Raw genomic sequence first — 15627 nt, forward strand, 5'->3', positions numbered from 1 at the left:
TTTGATGGTGTGTATGCCGTCACGTGTGCGCTATCAGGGCACAACCCTCACGATATACCCCATTGCAGTGTGCGAGTGCAGGTCCTTCACGATGCGAAATTTTCCTACTTTGAAAATACTTTATCATTTTCACATCTACAACCTTTGCATAATCAACCATGGCTGTATGTACTTTCGTTCCAAAACGCTGAATGCTTATGTTAAAGCGACTGTTTTATCGGCGTTGTTGTGCTCTATAACTTCGCAAATTCAGATTTTGTCCATTCACTCACGGCAACTCGTACTAACAATTTCAGAAAGAGATCAAGGACATCAAGGAGTTCGTCGAATTGGCTAGAAGAGCTGACATCAAGTCTGCTGTCGTCAAGGTGAACAAGAAGACTAAGGCCAACGGCAAGTCCTTCAAGCAGACCAAGTTCAAGGTCAGAGGTAAGAGATACCAGTACACCTTGGTTGTGGACGATGTTTCCAAGGCCAAGAAGTTGCAGCAGTCTTTGCCACCTTCTTTGAAGATCACCTCTTTGTAAGTTACGCACCTAATAAATAAACGATAAAGTGAAAGGACGAGATGGTCTCAATGTAGGCCCTACAAGCTACGAATACATCATGGAAGCCTGAGTGGAGTTTGAATTATATAACAAGCAACCAAACCGTCAGCTAAATAACATCCTCCATATCTTCATCTTCGTCATCTTCCTTCTTATCTTCCTCTTCGTTACCGCCAGCCTTGGCTGCGCGTTCAGCATCTCTCAATCTTCTATACTCGGGCTTTAAGTGATACTTGGATGTATAGGGACCCTTTTTGATGAGATTAGCAATGGACTCCAACGACTCCTTAAGATAAGTCTCAGGTTGTTTCGTTCTTTCTTTTAGACCTTTAATGGACCAGTACTCGTATTCTTCGAACAAGCGGAAGAGTAAATCTAGCAAGTCCTTTTGTGGCATTCTGATGGCACGGCCCTCGTTCTTGGATCTTTGTGGAGTGGATTTCAAGAACATGGAAGTCGACTTGCCTGCAAGCGAAGGACCAGCTTGTGACTGAACAACACCTGGAATTTCATTGAGGAAAGTCACCTTAGGTCTCTCTTTAGTCAATGGCATATTCTGACGCTTCATCAACATCTGCGCATACCTGGAATCAGTTTTCAGGGGAACCACTTGACAGTCATGCACAATTTTGCCGACCAAACTGGTCTTTTTGGGAATTGTTTTCACAAAAGGAATCTGTTGTTTCAGCGACTCGCCGTTCTTGTCTACCCTATAAAATTTAGCAGGTCTTAGACTTTCCTCAGGATCAAGGTCTTTGAGCTTTGGCTGCTCGGGCATCTCTCCCATTTCCGTGACTTCTTGCCTGAAACGTTTAAGGTTTTCTTCACTGAATACATATGAGTTATTAACCTGTGTGTTTAAGATTGATAGGTCATATTCTTGAGGTATATCTTGGTTCTCCGGTGTTTCGTTCAACACGAGCTTCACCTCCAATTTCTTCTTCTGTTCATTACCACCATTTGGCGTATTGTTACCGCTATCGCCACCATTAGAGTTCTGTCTGATTTTGATTTGCCCCAACTGTTGCCCATTCAAGGATTGTTGCCTCGTCCATCTCTCTGCCAAGTATCTAGGTAGTTTTACTAGCCAAATTTTTTGGTTGCCATTTGTAAGGTTCATATCTAGAGATTCGTTTTCTTCCAAATAGTCCTCGGGGTCGGAGAGTAGAGCATGTTCGTCCTCTGGCTCCTGCTTTATCATATCACCATTTCTGACCTGATTCGAGGCCGCTTTCCTATCCGACTCATCTTTAATTATATTCTTGATGGGACTTTTTGTGCTCATCCTCGAGTTCGATCTCTGCGTGATTAAGTGATCTGCAAAGAAGGTTGGAGGATAGGCACCCGTTAAATGCGCTAGGAGATGAATTGATGTGATACAGTGTGGTGCACGGGTGGCCAGGTGAAATAGTCAGTATCTTGTAATATTAGTTGAGTTAGTGATATAACAGGATAATGATTTCTTTTAAATCATTGTCTTCGCTTTCATACAAATTTCTGTGAGTGTACGGTAGCTGGAGCGTTATCTTGTCTGTGTGATCACCCATCCCACCCTACTGATATGCTCGCGACAAGAATGTACAAACCCACCCCAGGATGGAGTCTCTGGTAGAGGTGGAGAAGGCATTCATAACGTCAAGAATACATTACTTGACAAGTGATTCTTGTGGATATTGCAAGTGCCAAAAAGAACGAAGTGGAGGGCTCCGGGCCGCTCCAGATAATGCCGGTGTTCCTGAGAAACCCACCCATATCACCATAGGATGCCAGGTTGAGCAGATGACATGCTCCCAGTACGACGACTTTATTAATAGAGGGTTCCGTAGATCGGGCACTTTCATGTATACTGGAGACATGCTTCGGGGGTGTTGCCGAATGTACACGATTCGAACTGATTTGGATCACCTAAAGATCATCAAGGAACATAGGCAAGTGATCAACAGATTTAAGCGGGCTATAGGAGATGAGACCAAAACTAAAGGAAAGTTTAGTTTGAGGTCGCTTATTGATGCTGAGAAGAAGTCAACAAGATTTCACACTCGTTTCGAGCCTTCTGGATTTTCAAAGGAAAAGTACGAGCTCTACAGGAAGTACCAAGTAAGGGTCCACAATGATGATCCTGAAGACGTCACACCAAAGCAGTTCAAACGCTTTTTATGCGAAACCCCCTTTCCAGAGAGGGAAGTTATGGGAGCTAAGGGTGAGTGGGACAGACTCGGTAACTGGGTGAAAGACCCACAGGGCAAGCTTCAAATAGGGAAAAAGAGAATTGGCCCTACCCATGAATGCTACTACCTTGATAATAAGCTCATCGCCGTATCTGTACTCGACTTCCTCCCGACTGGCTTATCATCGATTTACTTCATTTGGGACCCCGATTTCGCTCATCTATCACTTGGAACACTCTCTGGGCTCAGAGAGATACAGATGTGCCAAGAGCTAGAGCTTGGCTATTACTACTTGGGCTATTACATAGACGACTGTCACAAGATGAGATACAAGGCCAAGTTCGGCGGCGAGGTACTTGATTTGGTCAATAACGCATGGGTGGATTTGGAAAAGGCTCGGCCGTTGATGGAAGGCGATAGTTTCTTTGCACTAGGTGACCCGACACAGGCAACACAGGAACCAGAAAGAGTATCATCGGAGCCTAGCATACATTGGGACAAGCCAATACAGAACATAATTGAAGCACTCTACGAAAAGCCCGAGACCTACGCACAAGCCAAAAAAATCTCCACTGAAGTACGAAGGGATCATGACACCAGTGAATTTGAGTTACCGGACGTGTTGCCGGGAGCTATGTCTATGGCCAGCCTCAAAAAGTCGCTTGCATCAGCAGCGCCAGAGCTAAGCAGCACCCTCTTCATCATGAGCATAGGAAGATGGGCGGCTTTCCCTTTTGAGACGCTTCCAGATGTCATGAAAAGCTACGTCATCGACTTTATCAGGCTCTTTGGATATGAAAGGCTACAGGAAACTATCATGATAGTACTGGCATAGGAGACCATCGGTGCTCATATAGAACAATATAGGTAATGCAGACACCAGCAGCCCTTTACGATGGGGTTACCCGCACACCCATCGCCTGGCGCACTATATAAGCAGCAGCACCCTCGCTACTTTTACTTGTTTTTTTTTCTTCTCTGTCGACGTACTTCATAGGATCATTTCTATAGGTCACGTCCCACAATGACTCTTCTAAAGAGCCACTGAATCCAACTTGGTTGATGAGATAGATACCCTCGTGCCCTCAAAGTGAGAACACATTTAGCTTGTCCACGATCCTTTGCGGTCTGGTCATCTACAATTTGTTTGCCTTTCATTTGCCACTTGCGACTTTGTCTTGAGTGCTGAAAGGAGCGATGATCTTGACCCTTTGCCACATGCTTCTTCGGAGGACGTGACATTGGGTGGGTGCGAGTGGCTGTCTGACAAGTTACCTGCTAGCTGAACAGAGTTCGCTAGCTTGTGACTATAGTCTACCTTATGTTGCGATGTCGACCACCGTAGTTACACTCTAGCGCCAATTTTGCTGAGATTATCATTTTGGGTTTTCTACCCAAAGTAAAGCCCATCGCTCTCTTCGCGTACCTTAGAGGACTGAACATAACGGGATTCCATCGTGTGAGCGGATACCTTACCATTCTCTGCCGAAACGGAGCGCTCGCATTAGGGTTCCTTCGAAAGTTAACTCAAATCTAATCTTGAGAAGAACTACAAAGAGTCCTGGCCTTATTCAGGCTTTTGAAACTTTCGTGCCAGTCATGGACCTGTTTTCTACTTACCATCCTGCCACATTTGTTCCATGCATCAAAGCGGGTCCCTTCCTACTGCGCGCACTATCTTCAGAATTCTACACCGCCTTGACAGCATGCTTTATGCCGGCCATGGCCGGATAGACTTCAACAGCCTTTCGTGTCTGACTCGATGGCTTATTTCTTTCCTTAACAATAGCTTGTGGCCGCTTTTTCATCCCTTTTTCAATCATTTATTCAACAATATTTCTCCATGATCAGAAGGCGCCGCTGTCAGTATCTTACATTGGCGGTGATCGTGCTTCACGTCATTGTCTTCTCGCTAATCAGCGCAAGAAGCCGAGAAAAACTTTTACCGCTTCGAGATTTGGCAACCAGTCTCTCTGAATATGCGGCAGCTTTGAAAGAAAGAAGAACATTTCCCTTCGATGCTTGGACAGATAAGATCTTTGCAAACTACTTGAATGAAACGGCCAAGGACGATAGAAAGGCTCGCCTCGCGGCTCTTGCAACAAACAGCTCGGCGCTAGGGGCAGACAGAATGGCAGTCAAGGTGCCTGAGTTTTTCAAGAATGATTCAGACAACCCGATATTGGTGCCTTTTGAGCCTCGCTTGACCTTGGGTATGATTCTCAACGACTACAATGAGCATTTGATTAAGTCTGAGCAACATGATGTCGATGCTTTTGAGTATACCCTCCCCGTGTTTCACTGGTCTGACTGGACGGATTTGTCGGTGCTCAATCCATACTTCATGTCGTTTGGAAAAGACAGAGAAACATGTAAACTTTTTGGGAAAACGCCGAGGAAGACAAAGTCTAACCCGAATCCCGTTAAGAAGTCTCCTCATTGGTGCTTGGAAGACACTGATGTAGCATTTCTATATCACGAAAACGTGAATCTCGATGACCGCAAACGTGCTGCTTTGAAGGAAATCTTGCAGTCTCCACTTCGAACTGGTTTTCATGTGGACAGATTTGGCGGCAAGAATCCTCACGACCTGAGAAAGCTCGAGGCTGCTTCGTACCTCAATGATTTCATGGATAAGCCGCTTTCGGTGGTGCTTCTTCTACCACACCCTTCTGGACGTCTGAAATCGATCAAACTAAACGTTAATGGTGAAGTGGGTAGCAGGGTCCGTCTTCTGCAGTCTGAATTAGCTCGCTCCGTCGCCAACAGACTCGATAGAGTCGATCTCCGTGAAGAACTCAAACGCCTAGCGGCCAAGTTTAAGGATGACGAATCATCTAGGTACTCCAGCCACTTGGAGCTACAACATGAGGACTTCTTAGAGACACTGAATGAAAGACTCATTGAGCTTTCAAAAAAATCAAATGTAAATGCGCATGAGCGCAATTATATGGAGAGTTTATTAACGACTTTGAGTGGAGTGCCGCCCACCAAATACTTTTTTGAGGCGCTGTTGCATAAGTCTACTCCAAATTGGTCATGGAGTGGCCACTACGATTGGAGATTCTACAAAGACATTATAAATTTTTCTGATTTACAACCTCCGTCATTGCACGGGCTCACACTGGCGTGGCTTCGATTGGTGAATGCTCAGAAATTGAGGTCTTGGGTTGCACACGGCACTCTTCTTTCCTGGTTTTGGAACGGAATAAACTTTCCATGGGACGCTGACGTAGATGTGCAGATGCCAATCAGTGACCTTCATGAGTTGGCTCGCCAATTCAACCAATCAATCATCGTTGATTTTGGCACGGATCTCAATGGAGAAGTCAAGACTGGAAGGTATTTCTTAGATGTGGGAACGTGGATTTCACATAGAGAGTTTGGAAACGGTCGCAACAACATTGACGCTCGATTCATCGACGTGGACACTGGGCTTTACATCGATATCACAGCCCTCGCTATCTCCAACACCGTTGCACCATCAATTTATGACAAAAATTTACCGTCAAGTCTCAAAAGAAAGAAGGGCCAATCCATGGATGAGCATGAAGTGGAGAGGAACACAGTTCTTCAAGTATACAACTGCAGAAATAGGCATTTTTCTTCACTCAAGGACTTATCGCCCTTAAAGTTAACATATGTTGAGGGCGTGCCAGCATACGTGCCGCTGAATTTCATAAGTATCTTAGAAAGAGAATACGAAGAAGGTGGATTGGCGGAACAAAAGTACAAGAAGTATGTGTTTTTGCCACGGTTGAGGATCTGGTATCCTTTCGATCCTGTGTCTCGATTTGTAATCGATAAAGGAAAAGACTTTAAACCAATCTTACAGCTTGGCTCCGAGAGGTCCAAAGCACTGAACAACATCGACAAGATGGCTGTTTACACCATGTCAGATGAGGATTATCTTGAGCTTATGGCACGAGAGAGTCTGCTCTTGGCCGAATATGTGGTGACAAGAGACGTAACCTTACTTCACCAAAAAGAGATCAAACAGCTCGTTAAGGGTAAGCTGACCGAGAGTTTACTACTTGACGAGGGCAATCTAATTCATACGATCACTCCTTTCAGGAGAGACTTTATGAAGTATAAGCATGTCAAAGACGAGTTTTTTTTCGATCTTCAAGTCGAGAAAGTGATGGATGAAATGACAAAATTCAGACAGGGCATTTCACGGACAACAAAATTAGAGTCCAAAACAGAGAAAGAGGAGAAGCCATCTGAGCATGTGAACATCAGCAAAACCTCAGGCTCTCCAGCAGTGCTATTTCAACCGGTTGGGGCAGCCCCCGAAAGGCCTAGACCAGCCGAAGAATAGAGGATTGCAAAGCAAGATGAGCCCACAAATATTAAAGCTTTACAGGAGGCACGCAGAGCGTGCCAAAAAGCAAGTAACCCTCTTCCGTTATTTTGCTACCATTTCTTCGCACTTGGGACCAAGCCACTCCATGTACATAATTTGCATCGAAAGTTTAACGACAAGGTCGCCGCTAAAGCAAAGTATTTAAGAGCCAATTTAGTATTCATAAGCCATTTGATATTGTATTGCATTCAGTTTATCATCGTTGTTCATGCATTCTCCTTTCGTATAGACAGTGAGATGGATCAGGATACGCTTCAATCTACGCACAGCACATTAATCGCCAATTAGATAAAACCGGAAGCGGAGATCTTACTATTTCAAACAATATAACAAGTAAACGACCCCACAGTATTACACTGGAAGGTGGCCTGACATTGGCGCCAGGTGCTCACGTGACCGTATTAGAAGTGTTTCCCACCAATCACACCGTTCGCGAACTGTACCAAAATTCTCAAATCTCAACTCACAATCTCCCCTTCAACACCACCTTCACTATGTTCAGCAGATTGGTCAACCGCACATTCGTCAGGTTCAACTCCCACGGCCACGGCCACGGCCATGTGTCCAAATACATCAAGGACAACGCTTTCGTTCCCAACAAGGCCGCTGGTGAGGCCTTCAAGAAAGAGTATGCTGAGAAAGTTCACCACTCTGAGGGCGTCACCAAGTTGTGGACCAAGATCACTTACTTCGTTGCTATTCCAGCTATTCTTTTGACTGCCATTCCTGTCACTCGTGTGGAATTGAAGCACAGCAAGCACAGAGAGCATTTGAGACACCTCCCCGATGAAGAGTGGCCCACTCAATACGAATACCAGAACTTGAGAACCAAGAAGTTCTTTTGGGGCGATGGTGACAAGACTTTGTTCTGGAACTCTGACGTGAATAGACACATTGAGGACGCCTAAGTTTTTTGGGTGTTGTTCTTCTAATTGGAGGTTCCACACTGCATGCATGTTATCGCTTCTACAATCTAGATAATAGCTACTTTTTAAATGTACATCAAAAATAGTCATCATGTTCGTGTCGTAACTTCTCTTTTTTATTTGCTCGCTACACCCACAACGTTGCATCCATCATAACGTCGAGAAGATGTAGAGATTATTAGTGGCTGCAATGGCAACCAGGTTTTCCTGTGGATGCCACGACAAGTGTAGAATGCTCTTCTTGAAGTCAATGTAGTCGTTGTCAACTCCTCCACTACCGACACCACTCATCATCCGACGGCGCGTGGTGCCCTCGCCATGGCCGAGTTTTTTTGACTTGAACGCTGACTTATCCGCTTGTAAAATGATTTCCTCTTGCTCATCCTCACCTTTCTTTGGCGATTGAGGAAATCCCTCTCCCGGTGGCGCGAAAAGCTTATCCTCTTGTTCCGAGTCGTCATCATCATCATCGTCATGTTCATCATCATGATGTCGTGGGCCGTTCTTGTTGTCTTCGTCATCGCTATTCTTCTGCCCACCTCTCTTGAGTGAGAACAGGGACATGTCCAAAGCTGGACCACTTGAGCTGAGTGTTTGACTGGAGGAGCCCACAGCATTAGGATAAATCATGAAATTGTTGTTATACGAGCCTGTCATAACAGAGCGATTGTCACCACCAAATTGCACCTCAAACTTATCAAAAATGGCGTCATTTTCGTAGGTATCACATAAACGATCCCTCAAGTGCTCGTGAACATTGATCGTAGCCACGGGTTTCCTTTCCATGGCCAAATCCCAGAGCTTCACTGTCATGTAGTCTCTTGAAACTATGTAACGGCCGTCGTGGGAGAACTTCACGTCCAGTATAGACGATGTAATTTCAGTGAAAAAATTATGGGAAGCAGGATCCAAGTACTCTTCGAAGATTTTGGCGTGGCTATCACACAAGGAATTGCATCTCATATCCAGCAATTTGATCGTGCCCTTGGACAGGGAATACATGAACAAGTTACAATGCTGAGGGTGGAACTCAGCCGAGGTGATCACCTCGGTGAGCTCTTCCATATTTGTAGGCTTGATGTCGACAATATTAAAAGACTGGTCGGAGATGTCCAAGTTCCACAAGTTGATGCGCAAGTCGTCCAGCGATAGATAAGTTTCCTGGTCTGAGTTGACCGAGATAGAGTTGATATGGTATGCGTGAGCGTTAGAGTATATTTTCTTTGGCTGGGCCAGGATCAACTTGTCGTGGAACGTCATTCTCGGCAACTTCAAATCGGCCACATTGATTTTGCCCGACGGCAAGTGGTCCATTCCATTGAGGTTGTTTTCACTTACCAATCTCACCTGTCTCTCCATGATCTTCCACAACTTGATTGTCTTGTCGTTTGTCGACAAGAGATACAACAGGTTGTTCAGCGACCGCAACCACTGAATCTTATTAATCTTCTCCTCCACTTCCAACGATTTAAGGTAATCAAACTCAGCATCATGACTCTGAAACTCTGTGAAGAATTTATACTCACACAGGTTCTTTTTGTTTCCGTTACGTTCGAATAACACCACCCGGCCGCCTTTGTCGCCTGTCGCCAAAAACGTGCCCGTGCTGTCGAACTCGACTGTGGAGATGATATCTGCCTCGGTGATGTTCTCAATATCGCCCTTATCCCCGAAACACTGGGAGAATTTCCAATTGTGGTCCATCGTTACTTTATTTGGAATGCAATGCGATGACGGATTTCTGTCTAAAGTTCTTAGGTTTCAACAACTATCAATGGAGTGCCGATTCACTTTCCTGGTGGGGGTTGCGCCAGATCGGTATGAAAGGTCAAACCAAAAAGAATTATTTCGGCAGCGCTGGTGTTGTTGTGTACAAGGATATACAGGATCTGTTTCGTTTGCAGTGACCAATTTCAGATGTAAACTTTCTTTACTGTTGCAATTGGCTTCCAATGTGGGGGTTAACGGGAAAAAAAGGGTGGTGTTCGCAATTGAAGCTGATGCCGCTATATTAGCCCAGCGAGGACAGGACAAAAAAATTGCAATAGAAAGAAAGTGAGATTATGGTAGCCAGCAAAAGGCCCATACACCAGCTTGGGGCACCACAACAAGTCTATAGTCATGTAGCCCGAAAATCATAAATTTGAAGTTCATGACGTGATGAAATTCAAAAGGTCAGCCTGAGAAACACATGGGTGCTTTTATTCCCTGGAGTTTGTGTTTGCGTGGCAAGTTTGTTCGAAACCTCGCATCTCGCTATGGGATGGAGAGTTGTAGAGAAGATGGTCTACAATTGGAATACTTTAGCTTACGGCTTATTGGTCACAGAACGGTTGCTCCATATTCAACATTCTTGCTTGATCTCGAGTCCACCAGCTGAGTTGCAATTGGCAGCTACCACCTTCAAAATATTCTTCCTCTGCACCTTGATGTGGAAATCTGGCAGTCATAATATTCAAATAGTCGTCTACTTCGTTCGCTATGCTCACAAAGCCTACACTTCGAGTAACTGAGTTTATGTGTGATTGCTGCTATAGATGATGTTTAGGCGGCCTTCTTGGCAGCGTCGGCAGGGGAAACCTTTCTGTCGGCAGAGAATCTCTTTCTCTGAGGAGGAGTTCTGATTCTTCTGTCGGTTCTGGATCTGACTCTGACGATTCTGGCGTGGATGGCACAAGAGACACAGTAGTGCAACTTGTTGTACAACTTTGGCAAAGCGTACTCCTGGTAGACAGAAGCCTCCGACAAGTCTCTCACGGCAGCAGCCTCAACCATGTTTCTGATGGTGACTCTCTTGATGGCCTTGTCCTTTGGCACACATCTGGCGCAGTTCAAGCATCTCACGGGCTTGACGTGACCTCTGCCCTTCTTGTTTCTACCGTTGGAAGCTCTCTTCTTTGGCATCTTGCTGTTAGTACTTTGTGGGAAATAATGCGGATAGAGGAGTCTTTGTATTTATAGAGCGTTTTTTTCTTTGTGGACGTCGATCGATGACTAGCTTGAATTTCGGATTTCGGGTTTCACACTTTTGTGGTGGTCACATTGCAGGAAGCGATCGATTGCTGAATAATTGTGGGATTGGTATCAACATTATATTGATAGACTTTTCTCTATTCTGTTCTGATGTCGGTCTTTAACATACCTTGTGTACTGGTAAAGGAAGTAAGAATAATAGATTATGAAAATTTTTAGACACTCTGGGTGCGACCAGTGCAGGCGGTAGATTTGATGGTAGGGTACAGTATTGATGGGTGCGACACGCACTAGAGAGGGTGCTTATTGTTAGGCACGTGTAACGAGAAAGGGCAGTAGCCCTAGTGATTGGGCACATCGTTCATTTTACCACAGGATGCTGAACAAAGCAGGAATCATTGTGTAAAGAATTCTTAGTGGTTAATCAACAACACAGACTAAGCGTGATTAGAGTTTGGTGAGTTGGTGAAGACTTCTCATTGAAGAACTTGTTCTCATATAGCCTTTAAATGGCTGCGAAACCGAGAGAGAAAAAGTGAAGGGAGGTGACATAAAAGGAGCCAGTAGTGTGGAAGCCATTCGTCTTGTTTCAAAAATAGCCTGAGTATATAAGGGTGGCTTGAGTCCTCTACTATGTTGGAGATGTTCCTTCAAAAAGGAATTTTTCTACTAGAATATCAGCGTACGTCAAATATGATGAGAACAGGAATATATGATAAATCATCAACAGACAGACGTCAATGTAATTGTGGTTGAAGAATTCAAAAGGGACACCCAGATTAGGAACGCTTCACTGCTACAATGTATTGGTTCCATGTCGATCTCATGGTACGTTTGGTCAGACTCACCCGCAAATGAGCAATAATGTCAGATTAAAGATATGCTGAAAAGATTACAGCCATCCAGCAGTGAGCAAAGGGCTTATATGATGAAAGTGTGCCATGAACGTAGTATTATGCAAAGTGAACATTTTGCGAGAGAAGTGATATCAATGAGTATTTTCAAATTTCTCTGAGCGTTCGAAACTGCAAAATGTGTTACAAGTAGGTCGTCCTCCGTGTGCTATGAAGGGGACCTGGCGCTGAAATTTACTGGGAATGGAGTACTAATGTGAAGAAAGTATCCTCCACACTTTAAGTTCCGCGGTTCCTCATATACTTTTGCTTTGCACCCAATCATGCAAAAGTGAAAACAAGAAACAAGAACAGACTTGTAAAATGAAAGAAGCTTTGGAATTCGAATTTTTAGCCCTATGCCTTGATGGAAGTGCATGACATAGAATCAACCTGGCGACTTGATTCTCGCTTTCTTGCATCTTCAAGGTTGGCACACATTGTGAAAAATGTACCAATGGAAGATTTTTTTGTCATTGTTAACCTAAAAATAAATATTAACTCTTTTATTGATATTTTATCCCTTGAAAAAATCGTTACTTGAAGAGTACACATCAAATTGACGTATAACCAAACCATCCTCATGGGCCCTCGTGACCATTTTCCACGTGATCAAGAGCCAATGAAGCGTCTTCCTTTGTATGCCTCGCCAGTTAGCTGATTTTTTCGAAAACATCACCACCGCATTCGTGTTCAACCTTTAGAGATTCTCTCCTTCTCCCATCTATTCCCCTACAAAATGTATGTCTAGACTGCTCCTATGCTGCTCATACTGTTATGCTTTGTGTGAAGTTGCACAATTCGGCCCTCACGATCGCTACACTCCATCTCCACTGCCCATCTGGAACAATGAGCAAATTACATACTAGAATGGTCAGTCGCTCGACTATTGATAAAGAAATGGAGATAAAGCGGTCGGATTTTTTAGCAGCGATCTTTTAAATTGCATACTAACGTCCAGGCTTTCTCGTACGTTTGCTCGTTCACTCGCCAGACCAAACAGAGTGATGGTCAGAGGGTTATCTGTTTCCAGAACGCTCTACCAGACCAAGATCGAGGAAAAACACAAAACCGCCGAAACCATCTACGATGTTACCGGTCCTGACTCCTCGTTGATCGGTCCAGGTGCTAAGCCAGGTACTATCCCAACCGACTTGGACCAGGCTACTGGTTTGGAGAGATACGAAATCTTGGGTAAGCGCGAAGGTATTGATGTTTTCGACATGGAGAAGCCAATTAAGGAAGGTAAGGGCACAATGGAGGACCCATACTTGGTGCCCACATACATTGGTTACCGTTATGTTGGATGCAGAGGTAAGAACGGTGAAGACCACAAGGCCTACTGGATGAAGGTGGACGAGGCTGAGCCTGCTAGATGCTGGCACTGCGGCACTGTGTATGCCGCCAAGTACTTGGGTGAGCCAGGCCACTCTCACCACTAAATTCTTTAGACCTCTTTCTGCTTTAACCACCCTGCTAGACAGACAACATGGCATCACACATTTCGGCTCTGCCATTGATAATTAGGCATACATAGCCAGGGAGAAACCCTGGGATATCACAAACGACAAAAAGATGGAACGACGGTAGACAACGTAGGATAAAGAGAGATTTCATAGAGAACAGGGCACTTTGATGTCTCACCTCCGTTCGTGATATTTCATTTGGCAACTGAGTGATGCTACGTTCGTAACGAAGAAGATGTATTTGACATTTTGGTACGAGTTTTGTGCAATTAAACTGACTTATCTCAAGTGGTTATTCCATGGATTCGCTTGATCGCGAAGTTCACATAGTACTGTCAACGTCAAGAACAATGTTCAAACATTTTGTATGAGAACAGGGGCCAATTGAGAAACGATCGAGCTGGGAACATTAAGCAAGCATCATCAATGACATACTACACTATATTCCTGCTAGAAGCATCTGATATGAAGCGTTTATTAACTTCTGCGCTGCTCGCTGTAGGTTCCCCGTTACAGCCATTTCTCGACTGATCTAGTCGTCACCCTCAGTCCTCCCAAAACCTATTAAACCTTGTATACAATCTCTGGAAACATTCGGCTCCCCCCATCGATTCCAAACTTTAGCTTTCCATCGCTTCAGATCTCGACTCTTCAATCGGTCCTTTGTCTAACCTTGGTGGTTGTATGCGGCAATTGCAAAAAACCATGCGGCTTGCGCTAACACCAGTTTCACCTGGAGCAGAAGAAGATGCTAGATGTCCCACACTAAATGTCACAATTCTGTACACTAGCGGCAATTTGTCTCAGGTGTCCCAAACTTTACATCGTGTACAGAAGAACATGTGTGGCACTACTGTAATCGGCATCTCGGAGAAAGTGCCGCATCCCGGTGTACACTATATAGGTTTTCCAGATTCCGTTCATCGTTGTCCTCTTGTATCACCCACGTATTTTCAAATCACAACGTGTCCATGACCAAACCAAAGGTGCTCTTCATTGGTGACTTGAACAAAGACTTGCCTGAGTACGCCCAGTTCATCAAGAAAGTCGAGCCTGTCTTCTATGAGTTGCCAGACACCAAGGAGCAGTTGATCCACGACTTCAGAACGAAGCTCAACGACATTCAGGCGATTTACGGCGCATGGTTAGGGTTCGTGCTTCTCGGGGGTTTTACAGGTGAGATATTGGAGGCAGCGCCCAAATCGTTGCGTGTGGTATCCATTTGCTCGGTGGGACATGAACCATACAATGGAGCAGAGATGGCCAAGAAGAACATCATCTTGACCAATGTTCCCTCAGACGGTGCTGCAAAGCCTGTGGCCGAGTTGGTCCTCTACTATACGTTGTCTGCGTTCAGAAACTTCCCATGCTACTTTAGCTCCTTCTCGCCTAGCGTGAACCATACTGTCAAGACGAGATCGCTTCTTGACTCCAATAAGTTCGACTGCGCCAAGGGTAGGTGTCAGCTCGAAGACCACAATGGCTACTCCTTTGGCCACTACATGGGTGGGAGACCATGCTTGAGTCCCAACGGCCACAATGCCGTGATCGTAGGGTTCGGCAACATTGGCCAGACAATTGCCCGGTACTTGTCGAATGTGGGGATGAACATTCATTATGTCAAGAGACGGCCCCTTTCCGAGAAGGAGGAGAGCCAGCTCGGGTTTCCTGTTCAATACCACAAGACTCTTCTCGATGCCAGAGACGTCGCTGACCTCATTGTCATTGCATGCCCTGGCACTCCAGAGACATACCATATGGTGGATGCCAACGTGATCAACTCCATGTCGAAGCCTTTTAGAATCATCAACATTGGCAGGGGCCCCGTTATCGACGAGCAGGCGTTGGTGGATGGACTCAAGAGTGGGAAGGTGCTCTTTGCTGGGCTCGATGTGTTTGAGAAAGAGCCTGCTGTGCACCCCGAGCTTTACAACCGCCAAGACGTGGTGTTAACTCCCCACATTGGTGCCTCAACCAAGGAGAACTTCGACTACACTGCCATTATGGCAATGAAAAACATAGAGAACGTTTTGTTGGAAGGTGGAGAGGGAATCAGCAGGGTGAACTGAGCGGACGATAGGTAAGTGAGAATGGCTGCAAAATGCGACCAAGTCCACTGAAGTTGCAGCAATATATAGATAGCGGTGGCAGGAGGTACATATAATACTGTCTAGGGTTATAGAAAGTAACTTTAGAATACTTAATACATGAAACTCAAACCAAAGTCAAATTATGGAGTTCGAAACTTGTCCAGTGGTGAGCAGCTAATTTCACCTTGTTTACTAGC

General features: G+C 45.0%; 9 protein-coding genes across 9 annotated transcripts; 6 read left to right on the forward strand and 3 right to left on the reverse strand. All coding sequences in view use genetic code 12, as the record gives it.

Annotated features, from left to right (window-relative positions):
- Positions 1–158: 158 nt before the first annotated feature.
- Positions 159–527, forward strand: RPL38 (60S ribosomal protein eL38; the record flags this gene model as incomplete). Its single annotated transcript, XM_029032228.1, has 2 exons — positions 159–164; positions 297–527. 2 exons carry the CDS (start codon positions 159–161, stop codon positions 525–527), a joined length of 237 nt encoding a protein of 78 aa, XP_028892543.1.
- A 130-nt stretch (positions 528–657) lies between these two features.
- CJI96_0001573 (transcription factor IIF subunit TFG2) lies at positions 658–1833 on the reverse strand (the record flags this gene model as incomplete). Its single annotated transcript, XM_029032229.1, has 1 exon — positions 658–1833. The coding sequence occupies one exon, from the start codon at positions 1831–1833 to the stop codon at positions 658–660; it is 1176 nt and encodes a 391-aa protein (XP_028892544.1).
- A 311-nt stretch (positions 1834–2144) lies between these two features.
- CJI96_0001574 (arginyltransferase) lies at positions 2145–3551 on the forward strand (the record flags this gene model as incomplete). Its single annotated transcript, XM_029032230.2, has 1 exon — positions 2145–3551. One exon carries the CDS (start codon positions 2145–2147, stop codon positions 3549–3551), a length of 1407 nt encoding a protein of 468 aa, XP_028892545.2.
- A 1008-nt stretch (positions 3552–4559) lies between these two features.
- CJI96_0001575 (uncharacterized protein) lies at positions 4560–7037 on the forward strand (the record flags this gene model as incomplete). The annotated part of the gene is made up of 1 exon (XM_029032231.2): positions 4560–7037. One exon carries the CDS (start codon positions 4560–4562, stop codon positions 7035–7037), a length of 2478 nt encoding a protein of 825 aa, XP_028892546.2.
- Positions 7038–7576: 539 nt separating this feature from the next.
- Positions 7577–7990, forward strand: COX13 (cytochrome c oxidase subunit VIa; the record flags this gene model as incomplete). Its single annotated transcript, XM_029032232.1, has 1 exon — positions 7577–7990. One exon carries the CDS (start codon positions 7577–7579, stop codon positions 7988–7990), a length of 414 nt encoding a protein of 137 aa, XP_028892547.1.
- Positions 7991–8158: 168 nt separating this feature from the next.
- Positions 8159–9712, reverse strand: CDC55 (protein phosphatase 2A regulatory subunit CDC55; the record flags this gene model as incomplete). Its single annotated transcript, XM_029032233.2, has 1 exon — positions 8159–9712. The coding sequence occupies one exon, from the start codon at positions 9710–9712 to the stop codon at positions 8159–8161; it is 1554 nt and encodes a 517-aa protein (XP_028892548.2).
- Positions 9713–10552: 840 nt separating this feature from the next.
- Positions 10553–11339, reverse strand: RPS26A (40S ribosomal eS26 domain-containing protein; the record flags this gene model as incomplete). The annotated part of the gene is made up of 2 exons (XM_029032234.2): positions 10553–10912; positions 11151–11339. The coding sequence occupies 2 exons, from the start codon at positions 11337–11339 to the stop codon at positions 10553–10555; spliced, it is 549 nt and encodes a 182-aa protein (XP_028892549.2).
- A 467-nt stretch (positions 11340–11806) lies between these two features.
- Positions 11807–13316, forward strand: COX4 (cytochrome c oxidase subunit IV; the record flags this gene model as incomplete). The annotated part of the gene is made up of 3 exons (XM_054702063.1): positions 11807–11809; positions 12581–12615; positions 12836–13316. 3 exons carry the CDS (start codon positions 11807–11809, stop codon positions 13314–13316), a joined length of 519 nt encoding a protein of 172 aa, XP_054558038.1.
- Positions 13317–14311: 995 nt separating this feature from the next.
- Positions 14312–15409, forward strand: CJI96_0001580 (uncharacterized protein; the record flags this gene model as incomplete). The annotated part of the gene is made up of 1 exon (XM_029032236.2): positions 14312–15409. One exon carries the CDS (start codon positions 14312–14314, stop codon positions 15407–15409), a length of 1098 nt encoding a protein of 365 aa, XP_028892551.1.
- Positions 15410–15627: the final 218 nt, after the last annotated feature.

This window comes from Candidozyma auris, chromosome 2 (assembly GCF_003013715.1).
Source record: "Candidozyma auris chromosome 2, complete sequence".
Classification (NCBI taxonomy): Eukaryota; Fungi; Ascomycota; class Pichiomycetes; order Serinales; family Metschnikowiaceae; genus Candidozyma; species Candidozyma auris.